Below are 25,292 nucleotides of genomic sequence, written 5' to 3'. Positions count from 1 at the left end.
TAAAATAAAAACAGTGTGCCACATGAACATAGCATTTAACAATAATCATTATCATCTTTACAGATGATAAATGGGATTAAATGGCTTTCTGCATCATAATTTTGATAAATGGAGGAGCTGGGGATTGAATCCAGACCTGATTCCCAAGCACATATTCTTACACACTAGGTTATACGGGCCAAAGGCCAGAAAGATAGGAGAACTGGCCCCTGATTTCCTGGGTGGGTGTGTTGATGGGTCCCCGCCCACCTCCTACTTCTCTCCACAGATTCTCAAGAACCTTTCAGATCAGAAGCACCCAGGAGGGCCCTGCCACGGAAGATCACAGTAAACTTCCCTTGGGGGGAACCTCCCATGTTCTGGGGGCATTGGGTTTTCTAAATAAAGACCATAGTTCAAAAATCCATTACAGAGGGGCACCTAGGTGGCTCAGTGGGTTAAAGCCTCTGCCTTCTGCTCAGGTCATGGTCTCAGGGTCCTGAGATCAGGCCCACATCGGGAATCTGCTCAGCAGGGAGCCTGCTTCCCTCCCCTGCCCCCCCGCCCCCCCCATCTCTCTGCCTACTGGTTATCTCTGTCTGTCAAATAAATAAAACCTTAAAAAAAAAAAAAACCCGAAGGGAGTTGGGGGAAATTGGAAGGGGAGGTGAACCATGAGAGACTATGGACTCTGAAAAACAATCTGAGGGTTTTAAAGGGGTGGGGGGTGGGAGGTTGGAGTACCAGGTGGTGGGTACTATAGAGGGCACGGATTGCATGGAGCACTGGGTGTGGTGCAAAAATAATGAATACTGTTATGCTGAAAATAAATAAAAAATAAATTAAAAAAAAATTCATTACAGAGATGAAAGTTGCCAGGATACTCCCAGGATCTCTTGTGTGAGTGAGTCCATCAGCTTGTTTTCACCACGTCACCCTCCTACATGCATCCTCCATGTACCAAAAGAAAAGAAGTCAGAGCTAAGATCACCCAAGCTCTACGGTTTATTTCACTGGGAGTTACACTTGCCTCCTTCTCTCCCACCAAGCTTCCTTCCTCCTCTGTTCTGAATTCCAGCGCTCAGGAAGAATTACCGATTGACTGGCTGGCCGAGTAAGAACTAACTTACCCAATCAGGAGTAATTCTGATGATGACAAAATACGAATAATCTCTCTTCTCATTTCAGGGCGTATCTTCTCCCACGGACTCCATCTTACTTTGTGTTACTCACCTTTAAAATCTTTGAAATAATCTTTGATGTTTTTCCCTTGGGGTTCCTTAACCCTTCAGACCATTCCTACTGATATTTTCTCAGGATTATTTCCAGATTTATGCCTTCCTTCCTTTTTATTTATTTAAAACATACCTATTGAATTACGGGCCCTCGTCTTGAAAAATATACAAATTTCCAAGTAGGGCCCTTTTTCCCTTTTGTTATCCTGTCCATTCATCTTGCACATGTTTGCCAGATTAATATTCCCCAAATCCTGTTTTTTCACTTTTCCATTCTTGATCTTGACCTCTTAAGACACCACCACTTTATCTATGAAACGAAGCCCAAATTCTTTGCCTGATAGTCACATCCTTGTAACATCTGGATTTAAGCAACCTTTCTTTCTTTTTATTTTTTTTTAAAGTTTATCACCTTTACTGTCATAAAGGCTTCTATTTTATTTATTTATTTATTTATTTATTTATTTATTTATTTATTTTTATTTTTTATAAACATATAATATATTTTTATCCCCAGGGGTACAGGTCTGTGAATCTCCAGGTTTACACACTTCACAGCACTCACCAAAGCACACACCCTCCCCAATGTCCATAACCCCAACCCCTTCTCCCAAACCCCCTCCCCCCAGCAACCCTCAGTTTGTTTTGTGAGATTAAGAGTCACTTATGGTTTGTCTCCCTCCCAATCCCATCTTGTTTCATTTATTCTTCTCCTACCCACTTAAGCCCCCATGTTGCATCACCACTTCCTCATATCAGGGAGATCATATGATAGTTGTCTTTCTCCGACAGGATTTAAGAAACCTTTCTAAACACATCTCCTGTCTTTCTCTGCTTGACCCTGTTGCTCCAGGCAGACTGGCCTTCCTACTGCTCCTTTTTGAGTAACGCTTTGTGCTTTTTGGTCTCTGAACAGTGGCTCAAGTCCTTTTCCCACCTTAGAATGCTTTTTGTTCTCTGCTTCTCTCAACCAGTTCTTCCACTGAAGAAGGCCCAATTCCATTCTTGCCTTCCTAAGAAGACTCCCTTGGTTATCTCAGTCCATAGTAAGATCGATGGGAAACAGACCCTGCTGATCTGCCACTGGCCCTGCCGCAGGGCCCAGTGCTATCTAAGGACACCCTGTTGTGGGACGCTTTGTGTCATGGAATGGAGGCATTTCACGTTTCCTATGCGACTATTTAAATTTGCTGTTATGTTACACCTCTGAGGATGGAGGCAGTTTGGCCTAGCGGAAAAGACTAGAGCCAGACTGTTTGGGTTCAAGTCATCCCTTTACTACCTGTGTGATCTTGGGCAACGATATTTGCTTACACATCATTTTCCTCATCTGTAAAACTGACAACAATATCATACTTCCCACGTAGATTTATTGTGAGCCTGAAACGAGTTTAATAAACGTAAGGTGTTTAGACAATACCAGGCACATGGTATGTACTTTGGAAGTGTGAGCTATTCTTCTTCTTTGCATATTTCCCAGGGTATAGATATAGAAACAGACACACACATACTGACTTACCTATACACATACACCTGTATTCTTATCTATATCTATATATGGAAAGACAATGGATCAACTAACCAATTAATTTGGGGAGTGTAGAAATACCATTTACTTCAAGAATATATATATATATACATGCTCACCTCTAGCTCAGTTTTATGCCTAAGGTTGCTTCAGCTTCATTCTCTTCCTGAATACATGTAAGTGTTCTGGCTTACTTTCAGACGAGACTTTCATTAGCATAGAAATGCCAGTTTTAGTTGAATATACTTTCACCTTTGAGCCATACATATTCTCTACATGGCAGTGATAAGTCGATACAAAACGGTGGTTTGAATTATAATTTGTGTTCGGTTAGGGAATAAATAATCTTCCTGAAGTTAAAAAAAAAAAAAAAGAAAAAAAGGACAGAAAGAAACTGGGGGGAAGACCCTACTGTTGAACAATGAAGACATCTAAGTATATCTGTAAGCAAAGTATAAGTTTTTAAAAATATTTTTTTGTTTTAAAGATATGTACATGGACACCTGGGTGACTTAGTTGGTTAAGCAAATGCCTTCAGCTCAAGTTATGATCCCAGAATCCCTGGATCGAGTCCCTCATCAGGCTCCCAGCTCCGTGAGCAGTGTGCTTCTCCCTCTGACCTTCTTCCCTCTCATGCTTTGTCTCACTCTGTCTCTCTCTCACTCTCAAATAAATAAATAAATAAACAAAATCTTTATTAAAAAAAAAAAAGATATGTACAGACTAAAGGATATGGTTACATGAAAATCCATATATTTAAATAGTTTTAAAAAGGAAATAAAACTGTGATTTTACTAGCAAATAAAGCCTGTATGAGAAGAGCATACATAATTGGTAACGCCGAAGAGAAGGCAGGTACAGGATCTAAAGAGAGCAGCAGTCTGTGTGTAGACAGACACAGGCTGTGTGTCAGGAGGGACGAGCACCTGGTAGGAATCCTGGCTTTCTGGGAGGAGTGAGGGGGAAAGGAGGCCAGTGAGAGGATTCCACTCTACCCTGTCACACTCTGATCCATTCCTCACCAAGCCCAGAGGCATCCAGTTTTGTTAGAGGACAATTCACTGGAAAGGACCAAGGGAGGTCAGTTTCCCTGATTCTCGGTGGAGCTCATCAGCACTCAACCTCAGGCTTGCTTATGATCTTTACTTTGGTGACCCTTGGCACTTTCTATTAATACCTAGGAATCTATAATAAGCATGGTGGTTTTGCAGTTATACATGAAACTGTGGAAACATAACAACATTCTATATGGTACAAAGTGTTGAAAGCCTCATGATACGAACTAATATGAGCAATTTTTAATTTTCAAAAGGAATGTCTGTCGTTGGAGGAAGGTTGGGTCCTGCAGAGTCTCTCCTTTTCTTGCCTGAATTTGATACCTCTACCATTCATTTCTAAGAACCCTATGCCTTTAATCATTAATTAGCACACCCAAATAGTCTGTGAATATTTAATGAGCACCTACCCTGTTCCAAGTGTGATGAAGCCATAAGAATAGAGAAGTACAAGATACTATAGAACCTTAAATCAATGGTGTGCCCATTAAAAGCTTCAAATTAAAATCAATGCAAACAAACAAACAAACAAAAAACCCTTGTTTCAAATTTCCCTAAACTTTCAACACAGTTTGGATAACCAAACAAACATCTTAGCTGAAAATAAATAATGTGTTTAAAATAATATGTGAGGGTTTAAAAAGGCTGTCTTCCAATCCCTCGTTATACTTCCACTAAGTGAAGTTCCAAGGTCACTTCTGTTAGTTACACTAATGGAACCACATTATTTTCTCTCTTTTCACATGAGATTTTTTTCCCAGGGAAGGCTAAGGATATACTTAAAGGGGAGAATATGGGCTTTGTTGGATTCTGAGTTATGATTCTGACTTTACAACTTTCAATCTGTAGAACTTTGGGGAAGTTACTCGATCTCTTTGACCTTCAGTTTTCTCCTTTATAGGATTGGGATAATAATAATTCCTTCTAGAGTGGGTAAACAATTAGGAATAAAGCTTTATAAAGCATCTGGCACAAGGCCTGGCAGACAAAGCACTTAATAAACAGTCTGTCTTAGTATCCTTGTTGGAAAAGTTCTCATTTGCTGGTGGCCTGTATATGTAATAATGAAGAATGTGCTAATTTGTTCTATGAGGAAAGATGAATTAAACACCTACCATCCAAAGTGAGCAATTAAAATACTAACAAGAATAATGGAATGGTACAATTTAATACTCATGTTTACGGATTGCTATTACATTATTTCTGGCATTTTCACCAATCTGCGGTCTTACTGGAATGGAATTTGAGAATCATATGAGGTAATTCAGAGTACATAATTACAAGTAAATTGGATTCAGACAGTACATCCCCTTTTCTCATGAATTAAAAAACTTACTCTTGGGTATCATGAAAGAAAAAAAAAAACCCAAAAATGACAGTCATTTCACTGAATTTCAACTTTCCACTTAACATGCTTACTTTCTGGCTAGGCATCTTGCATATTTTATCTATAATTTATCTTCATAATAATCCTCGAAGTAGTGAAGGGGGATTTCCAGCCCCCACTTGTACTTTTTCCAGAGCAGGGACGTGGGGACCTACTGTCTCCTCTCTCACTCCTCCTCACTTGTTCTTCAAGCGGGGACATGTGCGCCTGCCCTCCCTGATTCTTGAGACTGGGAGGAGGTACTGAACAAGCCTACAAAAAAATCAACCTCCTCTGGCTATTGCCACCCCAGAACCCTTCCTCAGGATGCATTCTTCAGTTAGTCCTTGGATAAGTTTGAAAGAATGGGCTCTCTCCAGCTTTGCATGAGACTGGGTGGGGAAGTTTAATTCTGAGGTGAAATACTAAACAAGCTCATTATGGCTGCACATCTTAGCCATATCCTCAGATTCACCTTACTCTAGTTTGTTTGGTTATATTTACATCTTCTTCTGTTTCCTAAGTTTTGTTTCTCGGTTGTTTCCAATCTCAAGAACAGATATAATTTGCATTTTGGGATGAAAAAAACCCAAGTCCATGGGGCACTTGGGTGGCTCAGGTCTGACTTCAGCTCAGGCCATGATCTCAGGTCCTGGGATCGAGCCCCACATTGGGCTTCCCACTCAGCAGGGAGCCTGCTTGTCTCTCTCCTGCTCCCTCTGTCCCTCTCCCTGCTCATGGTGTCTCTCTGTCTCTCACTCAAACAAACATATAAATAAATAAAATCTTGAAAAGAAAAGAAGAGAAGAAAAGAGAAGAGAACCCAATTCCAGAAAAGTAACATCTGTAGTCCAAGATTATGCAGCTAGTGAAGAGTTGACTTAGAATTTCAGTGCTGGCTTAACTTCACTACACAGCACAGTTTCTTTTCAGGACCCAGTGCAGCCTTCTTCCTGTTGAATGGTAAAGAGAACCACTACCTACTTACAGCAATAATGAAAATCCTGAGCCTAGCCTGTGGATTTTCACAGTTGGGTCCCAACAAACTTGCTGTCTCTTCATGTATTGCTACTGTCTGGTAACAGACAGCATCTTCTCTGAGCTTCCATCAGTATACACTGTGTCGGCACAAGCCAAGCACACAGGGAATAAGACAGGCCATAGAGTTATCCAGGCCACAATGCCAGTCAACTCCGCCTGCCATCTGCTTCCTCCTGCCAACGTGATTTATGTATACAATATCAGGAAGATTTGAACATCTGCATTCTTGGTTAAAGCTTTCTCCTTGTACAGAAATAGACCAGAAGACTTAATAGCATCTGGGTACATTATTTTTTCAACATTCAAATGTCTTCCTCCTTTTCCACAACCAAGTTAGTTTATAGCTTTGAGTTTCTGGAGACAACTTTGTAGTAACTATATTTAACTACATTAACTATATTTTTAAATTTTCTGTTTTCCTGACACTCTGACATCTGAGGTTTTACCAACTAGCATAGGCTGCCTTTCCCAGGTTAGCTAATTCCCAGACAGTGTCAACAACTTGCTCTGCCTTTGAGCAGCCCTTTGATGTACAAACCAACCAATCCAGAGTCCAAAAATCCTCTTCCTCCTCTATCTAGCACTCCAGGAAGGAACATTCTTTTGCTCTAATCATCTTGAGGCCAAGTACCAGACAACAGGGACCACCCCTCTTCCCCTCCCACCACAGTCCACAGCACACGGATTATTCAAACTACCCAACTCTAAACCTGCTCACCTTGCCCATTCCTAACCTGAGAAACCACACCTAAGGTTTTCACCCATGCCCTCCCCTGTCTCCTTCTACCTCCTGACCAACCCCCCTTCTTCCCCGGTGGCCCTTCATGGCTCAGCTGTTCACCTCCTCTTGGGAACCGTTTTTACAGTTATGGCAACTGTAACTGTTGTCACTGTTATGGTGATCATCTCCTGATTTGTTGGCCTCATCCCACCCAAATAACAAAATCTTGGGTACCTTTTAAAACAATCTTGTACCCTTGCAAATAGCAAAAGAGCATATGCAACCACAGGTATTTTAAATGTTTGCCTATTTTATGGCAAGTTATACTCTAAAAAACAACCATAGTAGTACAAATTAATGAAGTGACAATTTTCTAGACTTCTTTAGAAAAATAACACTACCGAGATGAGGGTATGGAGATTCCTTGCTTTTGCCATTTCTTCTAATGGAATGTTATGTTTTCCAAAAGGGATTAAATATATTTGGTAATTGTTTAGAGTGAAAGCAATCTGAAGCCACCTGTTTGCCTCCCAGCTTCCAATGGAACTTTTCGCTAAGCCTCACGAAGACAGTAATTATTTTCATTATAAAATACTTTGAAAATGGAGTGAAGCCAGAATCAAGCAAAACTTAATATAATTTGATGTATATTCTACAGGAAAAATACAGGGCAATGAGGATTAACTCAATAATATATGTAAACGTACATCACTAGATGATCAGCAGGTAATAGAATTAAAAAAAATTTTTTTTTTCGTACCAGTGTGTCTGCAAGAGCACTCAACCAGATTCATGTTGCATTTCAGAAGTCAGATACATTACCAAAAACTCACAGCAGTCTTTCAGGGTTAGGGCAGTATTTCTCAACAAGTTTTCATGATCACTTCCTAAAGAATCTTCTCCTACTTTGCTCCATCCCCATGAAACGCTAATACTACAGATCTACTATACACCTGTGTTACACTGTGGCCCTTTGGGGGTCCACAAACCATTATAATACCTAAGATATATTTTTGTACCCCCCCCCCCGCAAAGAGCTAATTTTTACCCCTGTGAGGGTGATCACCCCACTGATAACCAGTGAGAAGACACGGTCAGGGTAACCACTGGTCTAAACCCTGGCTGCACATAAGAACTATCCCAAATGCTTTTAATTGCCAAGCCCCCACTTAGCGATTTTTATATCATATGATTATATGTCTGAGATGGGACCCAGGCTTTGTTATTTTAAAGCTTTCTGGGAGACAGGGTGGATCAAAAAGATCCTTGAACTGCTAAGCAGAGAGGACAAGCCTGAGCGCTCACTCCATGTGTTAAGCTATGACAAGCTAACTGAGGACAGGGTATGTTAATGATCTACCTTGATTATAAATGTACATGTATTAAATATTTCACACTGTAATAAAAAAAACTTGTATATTTCTTATGGATTCCCCATGTACAGTCAGGAAAAGGATGTAATGGAGAAAATACTTCTGGAATGAAAAGAGGAAGTGACCCATGATCACAGTTCAAAGAACATGGCATTCGAGGTCCATATACACTATGGAGTATTACGCCTCCATCAGAAAGGACGAATACCCAACTTATGTAGCAACATGGATGGGACTGGAAGAGATTATGCTGAGTGAAATAAGTCAAGCAGAGAGAGTCAATTATCATATGGTTTCACTTATTTGTGGAGCATAACAAATAGCATGGAGGACAAGGGGTGTTAGAGAGGAGAAGGGACTTGGGGTAAATTGGAAGGGGAGGTGAATCATGAGAGACTATGGACTCTGAAAAACAATCTGAGGGGTTTGAAGTGGCAGAGGGGTGGGAGGTTGGGGTACCAGGTGGTGGGTATTATAGAGGGCACGGATTGCATGGAGCACTGGGTGTGGTGAAAAAATAATGATACTGTTTTTCTGAAAATAAAAAAAAAAAAAAAAAAAAAAAGAACATGGCGTTCAAAGGAGAAAATCTCCCCTTTCCATTTTGGGGTCAGCACAGGGTCAGCACTGGGCCTAAGAGAACAGGCAGGAGAGAACTGTTTGCCTTCCAACCCCAGGAGGGCCTATTAGGGTAGAACAGTAGTTTTCAACGTGTAGACCTTGAACTTATTAGAAATGCCAATTATCAGACCTTACCCCAGAGCTAGTGAATCAGAAATTTGGGTGGGTATGGGGATCTGTGGTTTAACAAGCCTACTAGATCATTGCAACACACTCTGGAGTTTGAGAATCACTGTGATAAAACCTGACTCTCAAGCACTTTATGTCCCAACTGATTTTTTTTTTTTTTTTAAGATTTATTTATTTATTTGAAAGAGAGAAAGAGATCTGGGGCAGGGGAAGGAGCAGACAGAGAGGGACAAGTAGACTCCCTGCTGAGTGTAGAGCCAGACTTGGAGCTCCACCCAGGACACTGGGATCATGACCTGAGCCTAAATCAAGAGTCTAACACTTAACCAACTAAGCCACCTGGAACCCTCTACCTCCCAACCACTGCTTTTCTTCTCAAGAAAATTGACCTTTCATTACTACTGCTAATTTTTATCCTGTGCTTCATTAATTTGTTCTTAATTCTTGTGAACAAGGATCTTAACTACCTGGATCATATTAGTACCCTCAACTAACTTTAAAAGTTCCATCCTTTGTAAACCACAGTTGGTTATATTAAACCAGACAGAGCTCTAAACCAACCATTTTGAATCTCTCTTTAAACAAATTCTACAGGGAAGGAGGGGAGAAAAGAGGTTTTTTGTTTGTTTGTTTGCTTGTTTGTTTGTTTGTTTGCTTTTCCTTATAGGATTAACTAACCAAAGAAGTTTCCTTTTGGACCATTATAGACATGTAAAATTCTTTATGTTTTGCTAGAAATACCAAATATTAATCAGATCCCCAAAACCAGGGTGACATCAAACAAAAAGAAATTTGGACTATGGTGATAATGGTATCCTGTCTCTTGGTATTATTTAACCATGCCAATTCCTAACCTACATTGTCCTTCTAAAGCCATACACACACACACACACACACACACACACACACACACACACACAATGCTATGGTAGCGCTTCCTTCTAGAACTTAAAATATATCCCACATGCTAGAAGTAAACTTTTCCATCCCCTTAAGCTGTTTTCATTATTGTTTTAATTTTATATAGAGTTCAAAATTGCCCTCTAACACAGGAATAGCTTTGAAAGCAGAGGTGTGATGATTACTCCTTCAGGGAAGGGACTTACTAATATAAACTGGTTCAGTCCTTACAGGGGAGAGAATGCTGAAGACCACAGAGGATAAAAAGCAGAATGCGAGACAATAAACTTATTTCAGGTGGCTTTAATCAAACTTATGAGAACTGGGACTGAAAGCCATCCTCCTCTCTGTACTTCAAGAGGAAATGCTGCAAAAATAAGGCTCAGGTTGTTGACGTGAATGAGCTTAGAAACTAAGATCATATGGGAATCCAGGCATAAAAACAAAGTGCTGTGTCAGATTTGCTATGTAGCTTAAAAGAGAAGGCTGCAACACATTAAGTGTCTCCCTGACCATAAAAGGTAATACAACTCCGCTTGTGACCTTATTGTTCAAATATACATTGTGCTTGATGTAAACCCATCAGGTTGTAAAAGACATAATACAGAGATGATGGAGTTTATCACCAGAGACTCTGAAGTTCATAGAATTAAGTCAATCTGCTTAAAGATGAATTACACTGACTGGAAGCCTAGTACATACGTGATTTTTTTTTTTTTTTAACCTGAAACACAAAGTTTTAAACAGAAAAAAAAAAATCATCTTGATAGAAGAGATGGTAGAAGTGTATTTGTTCAAAAGTTTTAGTTACACAAGAGCAAGACAATCAATTCAGTAAAAAAAATTGGTCAGCTTGAAGTACTTGACCCAAAAGTCCTAGCCTAAATGGATTTCCTTTAATCATATTGATTTTCACAGAAACATTAAAGACTTTCATTGATTTTATTCTTGAAATACTCATAGATAGGGCGCCTGGATGGCTCAGTGGGTTAAAGCCTCTGCCTTCGGCTCAGGTCATGATCGCAGGGTCCTAGAATTGAGCCCCTCATTGGGCTTGCTGCTCAGCAGGAAGCCTGCTTCCCTTCCTCTCTCTTTGCCTGCCTCTCTGCTTACTTGTGATCTCTGTCTGTCAAACAAATAAATAAAATCTTTAAAAAAAAGAAATACTCAGAGAATTCTCTCTATACTTTATATAAATGATTTAGAAATGAGAACATGCTAAATTGTATCATAATGCATGTGCAACATTAGAGTGAAATTAGGAGACTAACATACTTTAGTGTAATTTTCTAGGATTTTGCAATCTACAACAACATTAATGAAGACATAAAATGCACTGTAGCAATTCAAATAAAGTTTAAAGAATATAAAAGGAGGTACCAATTACTATTTTAATTTTGTAGTTAGAATGCAACAGAGAGTGAGCAATGATATATAGGGCTCACAGAGGAAGGCAGAGCCTAAGCTGGGACCTGATTGCCAGACTGTAACAGTCTTTGATAGCTGTTCTCTTCTTTTTGGGTGGCAGTTGTCTAAAACTGGGTCACAAAAAGAATGAGAAAGTCAGTGACCTCTCTTAATCATCTGTCAGCTGTTTTCAAAATAGCATTGGAATTTACCAAATAGCACATCTTGACCACTCACTCACTTGGTGAGAAAGTGTTGTTTCTGCTTGATGTCTTACCTTTCTTTCTAATGTCAGGTCTCACACAGAAAATAAAACCCATATACACTGCAGCAGAACACATATTTTTAAGTTTATGGCATCTGGACCTACTTATGGTATTTTATGTAGGGAACGTTCTGGATGGAAGTTGCTTTGTGTGCCTACCCTTCCTTTTCCTTTTCTTTTTGTTTTTAAAAGATTTTATTTAATTTGACAGAGAGCACAAGCAGGCAGAGGGGCAGAGGGAGAGAGAGAGAAGGAGAGGCAGGCTCCCCATTGAACAGGAAGCCCAATATGGGGCTTGATGTGGGGCTTGAATCCAGGACCCTGGGATCATGACCTGAGCCAAACGTGGCCATGGCCCCTTAACTGACTGGGGCCACATTCTTCCCTTTCCTTTCCCTTCAGTCTTCCTCTGATTATCTTAGTAGATGACCACATGATCTCAATCTACCTTTATCTACAATGCCCTACAATGGACACATCTTGCTTTCTCCGGGGATTTTCCCATTAGTATTTAAACTATTCAAGTAGCCACTTTCAAACTAGCTATAAGAGAAACCTGGGAGAGAAAAATTGTGGATTATTTTGATTCCATATATGTAACACTCTAATTTTGAACTCAATATATCAAGGAACTTTGGAAAATAGCTAAATAGGAGAATTTTGGACATATCATCTTACTTTTTAAAACCAGTATAGTCGGGCACGTGGGTGGTTCAGTTGGTTAAACATCTGCCTCTGGCTCAGGTTACGATCGCAGGGTCCTAGAATCAAGCCCCGTATCAGGCTTCCTGATCAGTGGGGAGCCTGATTCTTCTCCTCCCTCTGCCCCTCCCCCTGCTTGCATGCTCTCTCAAATAAATAAATAAAATAGAATTAAATAGAATAGAATTAAATCAAATAACCTGTGTAGCAACTACCTTGGAATGTCATGTCTTGTTTTCTAACATCTTTAGCTTAATAGATATGAATAATAGATCTTTATTTTCTTGTCCCAAGTAACATAAGTTTTGATGTAGTCTGCCTTGAAAGATAAACTAAAGATATACATAAAGTCACTGTAAGGTATACATGAGAGTAGTTCAAGTCTTTTTTTTTTTTCTTTTAATTGTGCAGGTTTAGTTTTTAGAATTTCTTTTTTTTCTTTAACTCATCTTTTTTTGGAGACTGCAAAGAGTTTTACGTCATGGGTGATTTATTTCTATCAATATTCTCCTATAGTAACACTACTCCGATTTTGGAACCTAGACTGATAAGTAGTAAGACATCTTTTATCAGAATTCTCTGTGCTCTTTGTGTATTTTAAAAACATGATCCTTCTGCAGAGCAATGGATAGGAAATTAGAAATTAAAGACACACCATGACTCGAGAATATAGTCAAAATACTACTCACAAAACTTCTGATAGGTGCAAATAATAATGGCTCCTATTTCTTGAATACCTTCTATGTGCTGGGCACAACTTAAGTATTACATATTCATTATCATTTAATAAACAGCAATTCCAGGAGACCGGTACCATAATTGTCCGTATTGTTTGTTTTACGAGGAACCTGAAGTTTAGAGCTACAAATTCAAAGTTACACACTGGTCAATGGCAAGGCAGGATACAAAAGCAACTCCTCCTGACTTCAGTGCTCTATCTCCTATCTGTAGAGCCCTAAATTCTCCCTCAATAATGTATATCTTTAATGTTAACTCAAACTCCACTATAATTTATTTTTCAGGCATCATGGATAATTGTTAGATCTACTTTCAAAAGACTTTGAAGAACCAAATAAGCCAATTATTTCCTTGCCCAACGATATAACTTGTCAAAATATCTCCACTCAAGAACCACAACAAATATAGAAAGCATGATAGGTAAAACTTAAACGATTGTATTACTATCTCTGTATTGTTGCTGTTATTGAAGTAGAACTTGACTTCAGTTGAATCAGCATAAAAGTTAGTGATTAGCCCAACCTACTTTCAGCTAAGCTATGCTGCTGTTTGAGTTCAGTTGCTGTGCGAATTCCAAGATGTATGTGCCCTGTCCTTTGTTTACGATTGAGTCATTGTTTTGTTTTCACTGCAAATAGTCCAAAAAGAATGGAGGAGCTAGCTAAGACACTGGCAGTGGGTAACTGTCTTGATTTGCCCAGGACTGACGGGTTTCCCAGAAAACTCTCAGGTTTAAAATCTGGACAGTCTTAGGCTAACGGTGATGCATCAGTATTAGGAGCAGACTTGTAATTTCATCAATTTGTCCACTACAACACCAGTCTATCCTCAATTACCCTAAACATGCTCTTGATTTGACACTGAAAAGGCCTAAATGTCCAAAGTAAAGCTAACATCTGAGGAAAGAACTTCAAAGATAAATAACCTTCTTGCCTATAGTAGAAATTCCAATTTTGAAATGTGGGATCAAAGCTTAAAAATTAAACTTTAACACATAAAAAGTGCAATAAGACCCATCCTAAACATTCTTGCTCTATCAGAAATCCAGTCATACACAAACTTGGTGCTACTTCCACACATCTGTGGTACTGAAAGCCACATGACCATCAAGTAATGCTTTGGGACATGCACATCGCAATGTAAGCATTTCTCCTGCAAACTCACTCCAGTGATGTTGACATAGCTCAAAACATTTCTAAACTCCTTTTGGAATTGCCTTTAGAGTCAGATTTATTGAATTTATAGCCCATCCTCAATTTTTATGAACATGGCTTTAGGAACAAGGATTATTTTCCTTATTTGCTGTATGCAGTTTTGAATCACTTGATTCTTTTCCCCCTAAAATCAAGCTACCTGCTTTTAGAGGGCAATGTTTGCAACTCCTGATGTTATTCAAAAGAACATGACACAAGCTCTGAAGACAGTTTTGAAATGGTGTGACATCATGTCTTTGATCAAGAGCAGCATGTAGCCTTGAGAAGACAACTCTAATATAAAGAGAACAATTTTGGATTTACAAGCTCTAAATAAACTTAAAGTCATATATATATATATATATATATATATATATATATATATATATTTAAGATTTTATTTACTTATTCAACAGAGAGAGGGAGAGAGAGAAAGAGAGAGAGCACAAGTAGGGAGGGCAGCAGAGGAAGAGGGAGAAGCAGGCTCCCCACAGAGCAAGGAACCTGGTGGGGTTTGATCCCAGGACTCCAGAATCATGACCTGAGCTGAAGGCAGATGCTTAACTGACTGAGCCACCCAGGTGCCTCCAGTTAGTAGGTTTTATTTTTTTATTTTTTATTTTTTTTTAAAGATTTTATTTATTTTTTTGACAGACAGAGATCACAAGTAGGTAGAGAGGCAGGCAGAGAAAGAGGAGGAAGCAGGCTCCGGGCAGAGCAGAGAGCCCAATGCAGGGCTCGATCCCAGGACCCTGAGATCATGACCTGAGCCGAAGGCAGAGGCTTTAACCCACTGAGCCACCCAGGCGCCCCTAGGTTTTAAAAGCAATGTAGGAGAAGATTGATAGTTTCCTGAGTGAAACTGGTGATTGGTAATGAACAGAAGTTGATAAATTAAAAAGATGTTCAAGATGAAGACCCGAACAACATTGCTGAATTGAAAGAAAGGAGCAAGGAAGAAGCCAAGATTTCTGACTTAAAGAACTGGTTAGATGGGTCTAGTAGTCCTTTCAGTGAGGTAAATGACCCAGGGGGAGATTCAGATTTAGGGGGGGTTTGAACTTGAGATGTCTGTCAGACATAAAAATAAATGTCCGGGGGGCGCCTGGGTGGCTCAGAGGTTAAGCCTCTGCCTTCAGCTCAGGTCATGATCTTGGGCTCCTGGGATCGAGCCCCACATCGGGCTCTCTGCTCCGCAGGGGGCCTGCTTCCTCCTCTCTCTCTGCCTGCCTCTGTGCCTACTTGTGATCTCTGTCTGTCAAATAAATAAATAAATAATCTAAAAAAAAAAAATAGATGTCCGGCATTCATTTGGATATGATGGTCTGGAACGAGAAGAGAGATGATGCTCTAGAGATAGAACACTTAAAAATAATGTCTAAACAATTGAAAAATCACCTCCAAGAAATGGAAATGGTAGCTATGAATGATGCTGGAAAAATGAGTTGAATGACAGGAAAAGAGTTCAGTCAGAAGCAAGAAAAACATCCACATTAATCAACAAGAAGAAGAGGAGCCATCAGGGAAGACTGAGACGGAGTGACAGGAGAGGTAGGAGGGCAAACTTTTGCCTGGAATTCTCACTTCTCCGTCTCCTTCCACCTCCCCGCCGCCCCCCCCCCCCCCATCACTACCTTATTCATCTGAAAAACTATTCTGTCAGGATTCTTTGCTGAAAACTCACTTTGAACCACTGTCTCTTTTGTAGTGCTTTCTTTGACAATCCCCAGGTAGGAATAAGTGTCCCTCCTCTATTACAGCATGAGTCTCGGCAGATGCATGTCCCCCCCGATGGCAGAGACCATTCTCACCACGGTGTCCCCAGTCCAATAATGAGCACAAAGTAGACATTCAATTTGTCTTTGTTGAATCAAAGAAGAAAAGTAAGTTATCATGCTTGATGCATAGAGTGGTCCTTATGCAATCACTTGAAGCCAATTTACTCTTGTTTTGGAAATAATTCTAATACAATTTCTAACCCACCAGTGGTTAAAAAACAGATGGGAGATGGAACCAGAGGCACACATACTCTCACAGAGAACTTAAAATGAAAGAGAAGAAGCTAAAAAGCTTTGTATATGGCAGTCTAGTGTCCCTCGGTGTAAGTGCCGACATGTTCACAAACTTTAACACAGTACAAATCAGAAAGTGATGTCCCTGTGAGAACATGGAGTCTACAAGGAGGCTAAATTAAAACAGATAGAACTCTCAGTAAGCCAAGAGAATATGTGGACATTTTTGATAGATTTATAGTACAATGGAAATTATTTTTGGTTTTTAGCTTTTACAGCAAAGGTTATATAAATGTTAGAAAGATTCAAAATGTAAAGTAATTATGCATTTCAGCTGAACTTCTGGCTATGTGGAATATGTGCATTCTGGGGAGCAGCTCGTTCTCTAACAATGGGTGTCCCATACAAACAAGCTGCTGCCATATGTGGATATGCATTACTCAGAACTACAGAATGGAATCTCTTGCCTTTCTCACTTATAAACTCATGAAGACAGTGTTTATTACAAAAGCATATTAAGCAGAACACAACATTTCCAAGTGGCTGTCCCATCGTTACTGATGTCTTCTATGTCAAGATGTACAAGAATGCACGAGTTTTACAATGCGAGGGCCTTCTCAGTCCTTCATGGACGAGCACAAAAATGTATTCTCTTGACTTTTGCAGAGACTGAGCTTCCCTGCCACCAACTTACGACTGTGTTCTTGGACATTAAAATAAAGCTCACTCAAAAAATATTCCTAAATAGGGCACAATGATTAAACTGGCAATGCTATAAATATTATGGGACCAAAGTATATTTTTGTCTTTATTTCTCTCTGCCAGACACTGTTAAACCAACTGTTAATACACAAACTTTTTTGTTGTTGTTGTTGTCAAGGAGAGTATGCGGCTTCTTTAGGTCTATTTTAAATTCTGTGCCTCATTTCATATAAATATTTACCCAAAGAAAGGTGTCTGACAGAGAAAATCTATACACTGTCATAATCCTTTTACACTAACTGGTATTTTTCCTCTATAGATCTCACCAAAGGTATAAAAATCTCCCCCATGAAAATCCCATGATGAAGAGAAGGAAAGAAACAAAGGAAAAATTGCCATTATTCTCCAAAAGCTGAAGTTTTTAAAAACAAAACATTTATTTGTCAAGAGGCCCAACCAGTTTCCCCTGCATTTAAAACCTACTGAACTGGGGCACCTGGGGCACCAGTGGGTTAAGTGTCTAACTCTTGATTTCTGCTCAGGTCATGATCTCGGGGTCTTGGGATCAAGCCCTCTGTGCTCAGTCCAGAGTCCACTTGACATTCTCTCTCTCCCTCTCCCTCTGCCCCTTCCCGCCCATCCCCCAGACCCACTCACACTCTAAATTAATTAATTAATTAATTCTTTTTAAAAATCTGCTAAACTAAGAAATCTCAATGGAAAAATAAGAAGTAGCAATGGATTATTTTTCTAAGCATCTGAAAGTAAGTATTATATAATCTGCACATTAAAAAAACCCAACATATTTGAAAACCTCTGAAACAGGTTAAATTATGTTTTAGCATTGCTAAGCTGAAATATTAGACAATTATAAGATTTTTTTTTTTATTTGACAGAGAGAGATCACAAGTAGGCAGAAAGGCAGGCAGAGAGAGAGAGAGAAGGAAGCAGGCTTCCTGCTGAGCAGAGAGCCCGAAGCGGGACTCGGTCCCAAGACCCTGAGATCATGACCTGAGCCGAAGGCAGCAGCTTAACCCACTGAGCCACCCAGGCTCCCATATTAGACAATTATAAATGAACAGGGAAGCTATCAGTTAAAAAACATGTATTTTGGGGCACCTGGGTTGCTCAGTAGTTTAAGCCTCTGCCTTCAGCTCGGGTCATGGTCCCAAGGTCCTGGGATCGAGCCCCGCATTGGGCTCTCTGCTTAGCAGGTAGCCTGCTTCCCTGTCTCTCTGCCTGCTTGTGCTCTCTTTCTCTCTGTCAAATAAACAAAATCTTAAAAAAAAAAAAAAAAGTATTTTTGTGCTATTCTAACTTGTATAACAATAGCTTTTCTAGAGACTTTTTAAAATTATTCAAGAAACTAAAACAATTTCCTAGCAGCTTTTGCTGACAATAATATATCCTAAAAGCAATAATATAGTAATAACCAATATAGACTGAATACCTATTATGTGCCAGGTACTCTATATAGCACTTTACATGGAATTTGTAGTTTGATCCTTGCAATACTCCTGTAAAAAATATATTATTATATTTTCTATTGCACAGGTGAAGAAACTGAGGCTGAGTATTCATGGTAGAGTTGCCATGTGAGCGCACAAGGATTCAAACCCATGTAGCTCGACCACATCTTGGAAATCGAATAGTGAGCCAACCTACTCCTCCTGCAACCTGTGGTCTACTAGCTGAGGTGAACTTCAGACATTCAAACAGTACATACATAGGTGCTCTGAAAGATAGGTAGAGGATATTGTTAGAGAATAAAACACAGGGTCAGTAGTGGGGCTGTCAGGGAAGAAAGGAGAGTTAAGAACCCTTGGGGTAAGAGCTAATGATTAGTAGGATGTAGAGAGGCAAAGAATTGGGGAGTGTTCTAAGCAGCAAAGAGGGCATATGCAAGGGCCCTGAGGCAGAAAAGAGTTTATTTCAGTAATGGAACTAAAAGAAAGTAAGTATATCTGGAATGTACTGAACAACTGAGAGAATGGAGAGAAATGTGCTTGGACGAGTAGGCAGAACCTCAAAGACTGGTGTAGGATTGTCTATCATCCCACATACAATGAAAAGCAACTGAAGACCTTTCTATGAGTAAAGAGAGACATGATCCTATTTGCATTTTAAATTTGTCTGGCTACTGTTTGGACAATGGACTGGAGGATGGGAAGAGACTAGGCTGGAGGCCATGGCAGGAGTCCCAAATGGTTGAGATGATGCTTGGACTAGTGGTGGCAGTGAAGCTGGAAGAGAGAGAGCATGCCCACAGTGTATTGTATAAGTAAGGTTACAGGAGCTGGTGGCAGACCAGATGAAAAAGAAGGCATGCCAAAACCTCATCAGAGGTGTTCCTTAAATCAGTGCCCAACTCCTTCCCACTTTCCTGTGTCTGATTGGGACCAGTCCTTTTTTAGAATTAATACCACTATAAATTTTTCATGATACTCAAGTGCTTCAAGTTGTGGCTCCTGGGAGGCTGTCACTGTGCTGGATAACGTTTACATGAAGAAGAGAACTGAGAGTTCTCTCATGACAAATGACCACACATCTTGATATACTACTTCCTATTTCATTTTTATAAGACAAAATAAAGAGAATTATTTTAAAAAACAAAATAGAATATATATATATTTATATTTGAATATATATACATTATATATACAATATATACACAAATATCTATATATTATTATATATAGATATCATATATATTAGGTACTTATTTATCAAAATACTAATAATTCATAATGTTTTACAAATTATATATCAAAACTCCAACAAAAAAAATCAGTAATTAAACCCAATGTTAATGGTTAAAGATTTGAGGAATCATGTCCCAAAACATATTTTCTGAACACATTCTAGCTACAGATAATTTAATATAAGTAACTAGTCCTGAGACTGGCTTCTTCTATAGATTGCTGTTCAAGTTATTCTCCATGAGATTTGGCCTCCTTGGAGTACCTAGGTGGCTCAATCTGCCTTTGGCTCATATCTTTGTCCCAGGGTCCTGGGATTGCTTGATGAAGAGTCTGCTTCTCCCTCTGCCCCTCCCCCACTATTCATTTTCTCTTTCTCACTCTCTTGCTCTCTCTTTCTCTCTCTCTCTCACTCTCTCTCTCATAAATAAATAAAATCTTTAAAAAAATTGTTTCAAGAGATTTAGCCTCCTTTTCCTCAATATCTTTCTGCTCACACATATGGCAATAAACCACTTTTCAATAGCCACAGTGGGAGTCTTTCTTTCAGTATATGGAAGAGTGTGTCTGAGTTTGGAATTAATTAGCCAGAATTCACAAATAGAAGAGAGGCCAAAAGAGTGAGGGTATTTTAAACCTTTCAACATCAATAACAGATGAGATAATGGGTATGTTGAGCCTGGAGAGGAAAGAATAAGGATGACTATCTTAACTATCTTCAATATATACAAAAAGTCTACATTGTAGAAGAAGAATTAAATTTACTTTTTGTGGCCACAAATAGCAAAACGGGGTCCAACTGATGAAGGACAAAGGGCTTTTGCTCAAGGTAAAGAAAGCCTTTCCTAACACAACTGTTCAAAAATCAAACAAGCTAGAGTGACTCACTGTCATTAGTGATACCCACAGAGACTAAATGACCATTTTACTTTTTTTGTAAAGATTGATCAACCAGAAAGGCATTTAGCTAAAGATTCTAAATTCTCCTTCTATTTCTAAAATTCACCATGTAATGATTTTCTCTAGCATTCATTCTTCTTACAGATAACTCTAACAGTCATAAATTTCCATTGGATGACTTGTGTAGTTCATCGGCATCACATTGGAAATTGTGGGGGAGCGGTTAGACTAAGTAATTAGTGCATTCCATTTCTCTGGCCATGATGATTGGTTTAGGGGTGACCATGTGATTTAATCCAATCTGATTTCTTAGGAATACGGGACAGATATGTTTTATTTCCACCACAGGGAAAAGAGATAGAGAAGCTGTAATAATTGGAAGACATCTTAGGACCACACAGGAATGAGGTGAACAAAGACAACAGGCAAAGACCTGGACCTTTCATGTCATGGACACCAGCAGATCAAGCCCTGCCTAAAGCCAGTTCTCCCAATGGCCTTTTCCATTACATGACCCAGTGAAGTCTCTTAAGCCGTTTGTGTTTTCCACACATGAAAACAATGGATTCCTAACTCTGATTCTTACCCAAATATGTGTAAAGTGACCCATTCTCAGAAAGAAAGTGAAAAGGAAACCAGTTACATGGTACATCAAGAGATCCACTTAGCAACCAAGAGATTTCTCTAATATTGGTCCCTGAGAATCATAAAAATCTCCATTTGGGTCTCAGGACCATTAGTATCTCTTTCAGAATAAAGCATGTTTGCCAAAATTTCAACTAAAAAATTACTAAGCATTTAAAACAGATTCAAGCAGTTTTATAGAAAACTTTTCATTCCACATGCACAAACTCAATTCGTCTCCCTCCATCCCCCGCAGGGCTACTGTCAACGGAAGGAAAAAAAGCAGTTATAATCAATTCATAAATCCTGCAGTGTTAATGCCTTTGTGAGTTGACTATATTAAATGTTTATATAATTTCTCAATTTGTTTAAAGTTTTGATAACTTCTCAACACTAAAACTATAAGAACCATAAATTACTTTGCATGCTACATCTCAATATTTCATATTTTGATTCTATAGAATGGTTTTTGACCCACATCCAGGTTCAAATTTTACTAGTCTTTACTCATCTATGCCTATGTATAAATTTTAAAATAAATAGTGAAATTCAAAGACTTATACTGAAACCAAATATTAGCATTAATTTTGCCTGCTGACTTGTGGCCCATGAGTATGTTGAAAAAAAAAAATTTTTTTTTCAGTCCTCAGGAGAGTTGGGTAGGGCTCCAGGTAGACCAAGACCATATATCAGAAGTGTCTGGCCAGGAGCAGCTTATCTGTTACCCAAAATGCAACAGAAATATTTTCATTTTCTCCGTGTAGCATCGCAACAAAAATTCTAGGATGTGCTACCATTACTTAAAGGTTATACCTGGTTCTTATTTTGGTGAATCTCATAGATTCCAGCTCTAGAAACCTATGAAAAATATTGTTTTGCCAGAATATCCCTAAAACCAAGTAAGGCTTTCCTTTCAGTTGAATTCAAAGAATTCAAGACAATTCAAAACTTTTCTTTTTCAGTGCGAAAATAAAATAGTTTCACTTGTTCCTTTCCCTTAAAATTTATTTTTATGTCCTTTTACTCAGTTCTCCTCTTAGAAAAATGGATTTCAGCAAGTTCTGGCTTAAAAATAAAATTGTAGCTTTTCAGGGTAGAGCATGTTCTAGTACATTTCTTCACATGATTGCTGTTTGCAGAAGACTCCTACAGCCAGACACAGAGGAATGGGAAATGTTGCAGAGACCACCCAACAGGGTGCTTGGAAAATGTGTAAGAAACACTCTAGAAAGGTGGGTTCTTGTTTTGATATGATAATGCCTATGTACTGTCAAGCATTTGTCTATCAATTTCATTAACAATGGTTATTTGATATTTCTGGTTTTAAATCGCAGAAAAGAAGTTCTTACCTTTCAACCTCATGTTCACACAGAAAGCACCATTTTGGGGTAAATCCCAACCTTAAATAGGTTCTGTGCCCAATTCCCATGAAAGTTTCTTATTCAGCCAGAATAAATTTATCTGTAGTGCATGAAATCTAGATATTGTTGGCTACAGTAAGCAAGAATCATTCAAAATAACTGAAATTTTATAAGTAGTAGGAGATAAATTACTTCAAAATGCTCACTTTTATAGATGATTTTTTTTTTAATTAACAATAACCCATCACAGTGACACCTGGGTGGTTCAGTCAGTTAGGCATCTGTCTGCTTTGGCTCAGGGCATGATCTCAGGGTCCTGGGATCAAGCCTGGCATTGGGTTCCCTGCTCAGTGGGGAGCCTGCTTCTCCCTCTCCCTCTGCCCCTCCTCCCCACTCATTCTCTCTCTCTCTGTCTCTCTCTCTCTCTACACACACACTCTATCTCTCAAATAAATAAAATTTTAAAAAAAAACCTATCACATATAAACAAGTATATTTACAACTTCAGAACTCTCGGCTCTATATTTTTGACAGCAAGTATGAGAAGCTTTTGAGAGCACTTCTTCTACTAAGCCAGAATCTTCTTTGAATCTCACTCTAAATGCTACCTTATCCCTTAGGGGTCAATGCTGCCTCTATCTCTGAATACGGATATGTCAAAAAAAAAAAAAAAAAACTCTCATCTATTTTTGAACATTCTGAGATCTTGGAAGTGAAAAGTCTTATAAATAGTTGGAAGCATATTATTAGAAGTCTGCTTGGAAGCCATTTGGGTCAGGAAAAAAGATAACCCACAGAGGGAAAAGATTACAAGGCTGTGGGTAACCACAAAATCAAGTGATGGTTAGCCCCTGGCACACTTACTTAACGTTCCACTATGTAAGATTCACCTTCTAAAATGGGGACTAGAAACAGTGGTTTTCAAACCTGTAGACATGTTGAACAGAGAAGTGTTTAATTCAAGGGGGGGATAAAGAGCCCCTGTACCTCAATAAATTGAAATTAATGACTGATAGAGTAAGGAGTTTTCACCCCAAAATATAAACAACTATTTGCTGATTTTTTTTTTTTTTTAATGATGTGTAAGACTGGTCCTGTAGTAGGCATTCTATAAACGTCTGGGGCATGCATTGGGAATCCCAATCCAAGATGCACTGAACCACAGGAATGGAAAGAGACTACTGTATCCAGGTGAGTAGTTATAGACTGGGTGTAGACCTGGTTCTGGAGAATCTGCGATCCCACTGATTTGCTTAGATCATTTTCTATCCCTCACTTACTCTGGGCTATTTCTGATCTGTGCAGCAGAGCTAGATCATTGCACAGTTTAGCACAGAGAAAACAAGTGGTATGGATATATGGATATATGGATTCATATAGAATTGCTTTTTCTTTTCCCCCTTTTAGGGAGAGTCAAATTTCTTGGGAGTACAGGACAGATGTATAAAATTTTTCACAATGGAACCTACCATTTTGTGAATGTTCAATAAGTATTGTCAGGGACCGCCTCCGGCCAGGAAAGTCCCCGCCATTACAAGATGGTGCTTGGCTCACTGCCAGCAAAATACACCGCAAGTAAACAACGAACGTTCTGGTGAAGCCCGCCTAAAGGAGGACATAGTCATTGGCTGTTTCAAATTTAATCAGCATATAACAGGACTCTCATTGGCTCTCCCCATTGCTTGGCCCCTTATTGGTCACCCTGCTGTATATAAGCTAAGGAAGTTGACGAAATAAAGGGGGGATGAAGCATTAAACAAAGGAATGAAGCATTAACACCAAACCAGGCTTTTTGTCGTCCTTGTGGGTCAAGGGAGACAAGTATTAAAAAAAAAAAAAAAAAAGAATAGCCTAATCACCCTGGATATGGTGGTATTAAGTATGCTCATAAATGGAAATGTCAGCTGTGAAATATTTTACTTATCATGGCAAGGACTCAAACTAGGAGTCAGAAGACCTATATTCTCATTCCAGCTCTGCCACTTACAGGTCTGTGAATGCCGACAAGACAAATTCTACGAGGGTCCATGTTCCTTACCTCTGAGTTTCTAATTTCTCAAGTTTATTCTGAGAACAAAACAATGTTCTTTTTAAATTGGAAGGTCTTGTAATACCTTCTTTTTAAATTGGAAGGTATTACAGGTACCCTTTTGAAAATCTGCATAAGATGTGACAGTATTCTCATATCTTAGTTAATACAACATAATAACACTCATTTTAACCCTTATTTAACTCAGTAACTATTCATTTGAGTCATCACCATGGGTAAGGAATTTATAAGTCAGATACATCTTTATCCTTGAGGTAGTCCTGATCTAATGAAGGAGATAAACCCAAATACAACTGCTCATTTCTTGCCAAATATTTATGAAATTCTTATTAAATGGCAGGTGCTATGCTAGGAGGCTCTTTCCTACCAATATGAAAAAGACCTATACCATGACTTCAAAGAACTAGTGTTCTAATGAGAAAAACAAATTTGGAGGGGGGGGGTTGGTTTTTTGTTTGTTTTAAAGGTTTTATTTATTCATGTCAGAGAGAATTTACAAGCAGGGGGAACAGCAGGCAGAGGGAGAAGCAAGCTCCTTGCTCAGGGAGCCTGATGTGGAGTCTGATCCTAAGACCCTGAGATCATGATTGGAGCCAAAGGCAGAGGCTTATAACTGACTGAGCCACCCAAGAATCCCAAGACAAAGTATTTTTTTTTTTAAGATGCAAACTCTGTCCATATAATACATAAT

At 39.0% G+C, this 25,292-nt stretch overlaps 1 protein-coding gene across 3 annotated transcripts in view; it reads right to left on the bottom strand.

Moving 5' to 3' along the window:
- Positions 1-25,292, bottom strand: part of SYNPO2 (synaptopodin 2) — a 177,902-nt gene that overhangs the window by 105,662 nt on the left and 46,948 nt on the right. Inside the window, exon 1 of one of the 3 annotated variants that reach the window (XM_032333287.1) lies at positions 24,021-24,092. The exons of the other annotated variants lie outside the window; for them this stretch is intronic. Coding sequence (XP_032189178.1) covers positions 24,021-24,023 — 3 coding nt within the window. The 5' untranslated portion in view covers positions 24,024-24,092. Of the gene's footprint in view, positions 1-24,020; positions 24,093-25,292 lie in introns of those variants that run through there. 3 annotated transcript variants of the gene reach the window in all.

The sequence above is a fragment of the Mustela erminea genome, chromosome 2 (genome assembly GCF_009829155.1).
Source record: "Mustela erminea isolate mMusErm1 chromosome 2, mMusErm1.Pri, whole genome shotgun sequence".
NCBI classification, from domain to species: Eukaryota; Metazoa; Chordata; class Mammalia; order Carnivora; family Mustelidae; genus Mustela; species Mustela erminea.
Note: the sequence above shows the minus strand (reverse complement) of the source record. Positions and strands in the feature narration are given on the sequence as shown.